Source organism: Tenebrio molitor, chromosome 5 (assembly GCF_963966145.1).
Source record: "Tenebrio molitor chromosome 5, icTenMoli1.1, whole genome shotgun sequence".
Lineage (NCBI taxonomy): Eukaryota > Metazoa > Arthropoda > Insecta > Coleoptera > Tenebrionidae > Tenebrio > Tenebrio molitor.
The window spans coordinates 512,904-518,667 of NC_091050.1; the positions used below are offsets into that span (position 1 = coordinate 512,904).

General features: G+C 36.4%; 2 protein-coding genes across 7 annotated transcripts; both read left to right on the plus strand.

Moving 5' to 3' along the window:
• Window positions 1-465: 465 nt before the first annotated feature.
• LOC138131501 (brachyurin-like) lies at window positions 466-1,933 on the plus strand. Of its 2 annotated transcripts, XM_069048559.1 has the most exons (7): window positions 466-624; window positions 676-829; window positions 1,061-1,227; window positions 1,283-1,369; window positions 1,422-1,561; window positions 1,614-1,788; window positions 1,855-1,933. In XM_069048559.1, the coding sequence occupies exons 1-6, from the start codon at window positions 531-533 to the stop codon at window positions 1,782-1,784; spliced, it is 813 nt and encodes a 270-aa protein (XP_068904660.1). In that variant the 5' UTR covers window positions 466-530; the 3' UTR covers window positions 1,785-1,788; window positions 1,855-1,933. The 2 variants fall into 2 exon arrangements, with proteins under 2 accessions (XP_068904660.1, XP_068904659.1); XM_069048558.1 differs by having other exon boundaries at window positions 1,614-1,933.
• A 720-nt stretch (window positions 1,934-2,653) lies between these two features.
• Window positions 2,654-4,899, plus strand: LOC138131511 (brachyurin-like). 5 transcript variants are annotated; one of them, XM_069048566.1, is made up of 7 exons: window positions 2,654-2,811; window positions 2,861-3,009; window positions 3,060-3,226; window positions 3,273-3,362; window positions 3,412-3,551; window positions 3,611-3,787; window positions 4,097-4,899. In XM_069048566.1, exons 1-6 carry the CDS (start codon window positions 2,749-2,751, stop codon window positions 3,773-3,775), a joined length of 774 nt encoding a protein of 257 aa, XP_068904667.1. In that variant the 5' UTR covers window positions 2,654-2,748; the 3' UTR covers window positions 3,776-3,787; window positions 4,097-4,899. The 5 variants fall into 5 exon arrangements, with proteins under 5 accessions (XP_068904667.1, XP_068904669.1, XP_068904670.1 ...); XM_069048568.1 differs by having other exon boundaries at window positions 4,100-4,899; XM_069048569.1 differs by having other exon boundaries at window positions 4,123-4,899.
• Window positions 4,900-5,764: the final 865 nt, after the last annotated feature.

Here is a 5,764-nt window from a genome sequence, read left to right on the forward strand (position 1 = left end):
CGTTTGAAAAATATTACGCATTCTTTACAGATAAATTGTGTAATGTTACAGATTTTTCCATTTTTTTGCGTACCACATCTACATACATACCCCACACGACCACTCTTTTAACCTTTCTGTACATATATTTATTGTATTTTCAAATTTGATATATGTGTTGACTCATTTTTTTTTGTCTTCATTAACAAATAGCTTTAAAAATATCGTACGAGCTTCAAAAGTATAAAGCACGAAATTATCAATAATTACACCAGAATAATAGGTAAATAATTTTTCACCGAGATTAAGGAAAATATCTTGAACTGTACAGTAAACTTTATTGGGCCACTTGAAAATAAACAATAGGTACGTAAAATAATTTGTCACGCTGTTAACTAATCCTGGACGTCTTAACGATAATCCTCTCAATGTATCTTTTAGTCAGGAAGCTACTGTCATAATCTTTGATTAGATAAACGCAATCAGGCGAAAAATTATCGACAATATATAAATCACAATTTGTCAAATTAATAATTTAGCTCGAAGCCACGATGAAATCTCTTCTGTCTCTTCTAGTTCTGTGCACCTGTGCACCGTGGACTTTCTGTTTTCAGCAGGACGCAGTGAGCATTTCTACAAAACTTGGTAAATAATTTGATTCGTGATGATTTGGATAAATTAAATTTATTGTTCAAGGTGGGGCACGCATAATTGGAGGATCTTCTGCAAGAGCAGGTCAGTTTCCTTTCGCAGCCGCCATCTACAAAACCACTGAACATGGAAGGTACTTCTGTGGCGGAGCTCTGATCAGCAACGAATGGATTTTGACAGCTGGTCACTGCGTGGAAGAGTAAGTTTTTAAATTTTTTTGACACTTTCACAGTACAAATTTTTGTCAAACTAAAAACTCTGGTAATTCGACTAGTTCAGCGTTTGCTTAGAATTGTCGGTGGACTTAAGTAACTAAAAAGTGTTCTAATCGACTCTTGCTAACTGTCAAAATGACACTGAGGTCATCCTGCAGCGCCAACGGCTTAACGATAAACTGCACCTGACCATGTTCTTATTTTGATATTTCCAGTGGCGTACGCTTTAGCATTCAGCTGGGATCGCACACTTTGAGTACAACTGACGGCAACAGAGTAGTACTAACTGCCAACACGTCAGTTTTGCATCCAGATTTTGACAGTATGACTTTACAAAATGACGTCGGTTTGATTAAACTCAACGAACCTGTGCAATTCAGCGGTGAGACCCTCAAATCTTAAAGAGAATTATCTCTAGACCATTTTCTTCCAATTAGACTACATTTCGACGATCTTCTTACCATCAACAGATCTTCAGTCTGACGCCGCTGTCACATCAATCGGATGGGGACAAACTGACGATTGTAAGATTTAAGTGTTGTAATTCTTTTAAAATTCTTATCATCATGAGTGTAGTCAGTCCTGGACCTGTAGATCATCTCAATTACGTCGATGTAGTCACTATGACCGACTCTGATTGCAAGAGTTTCTACGGGGACCAAATCGGCGACAATATGTTCTGCGTTGAAGGACCATACAATGAAGGAACTTGTTTGGTAAGAAGGTATTTGTAAAATATTTTTGTTTTCAGCACTGATTGTTTTGTAGGGTGATCTCGGTGCTCCATTGGTACGATCCGTTCTGAACGAGCGTCACATGGAACACGTCGGCATCTCTACCTTTTTGAGTACTAACGGATGCGAATCTACTGATCCGTCGGGATACACCAAGACCTGGCCGTACTTGTCGTGGATCAAAAATGTCACCAACATTGCTTAAAACGGTAAAATGTGTTTGAAACAAAATTTTACGAAATTCATCTGTTTGGTTCATTCTTCCTTGACTTCAGGCAGATGTGAGTTGAAGTACTAAACACTGTAAAGTACCACCCACATATAACAAATAAATAAATAAAATATGAAAGAAAATGTATTTATTAATTTTAAACAACGAAGATAAAAATGTTAAAAATGTGTCACCGCTGTAAGAAGAATGAAAAATAAATACTACATAACGAAAAAAAAAATCGTTTGACACGATAATGCGTGTTCTCATTCGGCAGAAGCTCTTGTCTTTTGACAGCAATAAACTTAACACAAAAAATTGAAAAACTCGAAAATAACTGTACAGTTTTTTTGTTTAATGTCAATTATTATATTGCTTCATTTTCTCCTCTACAATTTCTTTCTTAATATTTTTATTGTGTCTGTTTATTACTTTATATCTATGGTAGCTAATCCAGCAATAGTTCACTTCCTTAATCTCATAATAGTGTCTCAATTAAATGCTTATGAAATATATAACTTGAATTTGAAAAATATGCGAAGCGATAAAGTGCCAATATATTTTCTCTGATCAAGAAACTTTGAGACCTTGTGTCACTACACGAAAATCAAATATAATACATCTCATGTCACTTACCAGCAAATAACTTTTTTAATTTTCAAAAAAGTTTTTAAAAATGATAAAATATAGATACATAAAGATAAATTGATTTATAATTAAGAATTATTCCTTGAACTTTGATCAAATTTTAGTATAAGCAATTTCCAGTAATTCCGAATAACTCGAAATGACGATAATTTTTTACAACTTAATTCCATCTTATATAAAATAATTAATGCTCCTCTTATCGTTTCTAACTAATTTTTAACAGTAAGATTAAATTTACTGTAAAACAAACACTTTCCAAATAATATTGTCCAAAACTATAAAAACATAACATCACTCTGTTTATTTAAAAATGAAGTTATTATATTTTTTGATAATTTCGGTATTGCCACTTGTGAGCGCATCTTCATCAAAGGTAAAGATTAATTTACACGTTTAGAAAGCAGTCTCAAAATAAATTTTAGCTGAGGATAGTGGGCGGAGCAGATGCAAAAGCAGGAGAGTACCCTTTCGTAGCCGCCATCTACACCAGAACTAACACCAGCACCTACTTCTGTGGAGGAGCTCTTTTGAACACTCAGTGGGTCGTAACCGCAGCTCAGTGCGTCTATGGGTATTTTTTTTCAGACTAAATCATTCCATTGTTACAAAATAGTCTTGTAGAGCTATCTCCTTTACGATTCACCTGGGTTCCAATTCTCTAAGTGGGAGTGATCCAAATCGTGTGACTCTATCTTCCAGTGAGTCAGAATATTTTCCCATTTACAACCCAGACACTCTAGAACACGATGTTGGTCTGATTAAACTGCGAATGCCCATAGAATTAACCGGTAAGCAATTCAACTTCTTTTTCGCCAACTGACCAACTTCTTCTAGATTACGTACAGCCAGTTCCACAACTACCCGGCTACGAGATTGACGTCGACTCGAACTGTATCGCTGTTGGTTGGGGACAAACATCTGATGGTGAGCCCCAAATTATATTTTTCAAATGCAAATTATCGCGTCTTTCCAGTGGATTCCGGACTCTCCCAAACCTTGAAAGAAGTAAACCTGAGAGCTTTAAATAATGCCGAGTGTAAGTTGTATTACGGCCCTCAAGTAACCTACGACATGATTTGTATGAGTGGTAACTACAACGAAGGAACTTGCATTGTAAGTGACTCAAGAGTGTTTGAACAAATTTTATTGTTGACTGTTTGTTTTATCTGTAGGGCGATACTGGTAGTCCTCTTTTGCAAATGAAAGATGGCGAGTATATGCACGTCGGTATTGCCAGTTTTCTTAGTGGGAATGGTTGTGAAAGCACCGATCCGTCAGGGTTTACAAGAACCATACATTATATACACTGGATCAGGAGTATAATAGGACCAGTGTGATGTAAATAACATGTAGGTACAATAAATAACGCAAATTTTATTATTCATACGAAAATAGTGAAAACGAGACAAAACCGATGGAGATAAAGTAAGCTAAAAACACATCTTGGCAACGGCAAGTGTGCTTACTCTGATGGTGAGGCTTAGAGATATTTTGATTTGGATTTTAAAATTTTTTAGTGGGAAAAGAATTACTGGTGGTGAAAAAACTATGTTTATCTCTGGAGTAAAGGTGTCATTTGCGTGATTAAACTTAACTCTCTATTCAATTATTAATTTTCTTTAATAGTTTTCAATTAGCGATTTTGTTTGTATTAATAGCAGTTTTTGGTTGATGAATACTGAAGAGGAGGACATCGACTTGGCAATTTGTTTAATGAAAATGGGGCACACCCATCCCGCCAGCAAATCATCCCCAGCTCGTCCGGATCTTTCCATAAATCAAGCAACAAATCCAAAAAAGCTCGCTCGATTAAAATAATAAATTCCCCATTTAAATTTCGACTTTTTACATCTCCCAGTTGTTTACGATTCGAGAAACGGCGCTGAAAGTACCCACACGGTCCAGAGCCGGACTCGAATAAATAATAATTAGTTATGGCGCAGTGCGAGGCAGCTTTATGTTGGAAGCATCCAGCTCTGATTGGCGATGCTTTACGACAGCATCTTCCTCACCATCTCTCTGATTAATTGGCTTTTTTAATCAGATAAACGCGCTCGCTTCACTATTCAGATCGTAGAACACTGTGGAAAAAGACGCAAAGGCCAATTATTGATTCAAGTTTTGCCTGCCGGTATTACGCGAAACACTTACAGAAGCGATTGAATTTAATCTCGCCAAACATTTTTTTTTCTTTTTTGTCAGCCGGATCGTTGGCGAGGGAGAGAGAGGCAAGACAGGAGAGGAGGAGGGTGCACTTTCATTATTTTTTCTGTCCTTCTAAATCATCTCCGAGGGGTATCCAGAGTCTAGACCATGGCTGGGCCGGCCTTGGAGCCACGAGGCAGTCGCAAGTGAAGTGATATCGGTCATTAGTGAGCAATAAAGGAAGTGTCGCAGATTGCTACGTAATTGCTGTAAACAATTTATTCATAGCTTCGAAATAAATAAGTGCAACCCACGAGGTACGTGTGTTTGATAACGATAATTATTGGCATTAACCCGCGGAAAAAAGCGAAGGATTGTGATCTGGAGGGAAAAATTAGATCGGTTGGAATGAAACCGTTTCGAAATGTCATGCGTTATAAGACCGTGAAGACTTTTTGTTTGATCTCTATCAAAGTAACTGTTAATTACGTCGGTTCTGGGTGCTTCAATCGGGAATTAGTGGACGCAGCAGATGGCCGAGAGATGTCACCTGCAATTATTCTTCTTATCTTTGGGAAAATTATCTTTCGTTACAGGTTTTTGCACACGTTTTCTCCGAAATGTTTCACTCTTTATGCTTTCCCAGAGTGATATTATATTAGTTAAGTTTACGCCACGAATTTTTGTTTGCACTCTTGTCTATAGGAATTCGCTCTCAATATTTATTTAGGAAATTAGCAGAAAAAATATTGATGACAAGATTTTTAATTACAGCTTCTTTAGCATTATCAAATCAAAAATTTTGTTTTATTTATGATCTCCCTAATTAAATGGTCGTGAATTATGTGATAATGGGATTTGTCTGGAGCTGGTTGTGGTACCCTAGAATCGGGCTGGCTCGGTCAGGTTTATGAGGAAACTGTAAGTAAAAGTAAAAGACTAGCTAAAGTTTTGTTGATAAATTATATCATTTTGTCATAAACGAATCGCCTGATTTGTTTTGGATTACATAAACGCAATTATTCAATTTTTGTAATTCTGATTACTGAATCAAATATACCACCAGATGGAATTATCAGTTATCATCATACAACGATTTGTACCAATTTTGATACATTAGAAATCGTGATTTTGGTGGTGGCAGTAAAACTTGCCTCACCCTGTTATCAATAAGTGTAACT

Bases quoted from the DNA above. Each gene is read 5' to 3' on its own strand.
- LOC138131501 (XM_069048558.1), top strand. From the start codon at position 531: ATGAAATCTCTTCTGTCTCTTCTAGTTCTGTGCACCTGTGCACCGTGG. The intron at 1,228-1,282 runs GTGAGACCCTCA...TCTTCCAATTAG, and splicing joins CGAACCTGTGCAATTCAGCG to ACTACATTTCGACGATCTTC. The intron at 1,562-1,613 runs GTAAGAAGGTAT...ATTGTTTTGTAG, and splicing joins ACAATGAAGGAACTTGTTTG to GGTGATCTCGGTGCTCCATT.
- LOC138131511 (XM_069048564.1), top strand. From the start codon at position 2,749: ATGAAGTTATTATATTTTTTGATAATTTCGGTATTGCCACTTGTGAGC. The intron at 2,812-2,860 runs GTAAAGATTAAT...AATAAATTTTAG, and splicing joins TGAGCGCATCTTCATCAAAG to CTGAGGATAGTGGGCGGAGC. The intron at 3,363-3,411 runs GTGAGCCCCAAA...GCGTCTTTCCAG, and splicing joins TTGGGGACAAACATCTGATG to TGGATTCCGGACTCTCCCAA.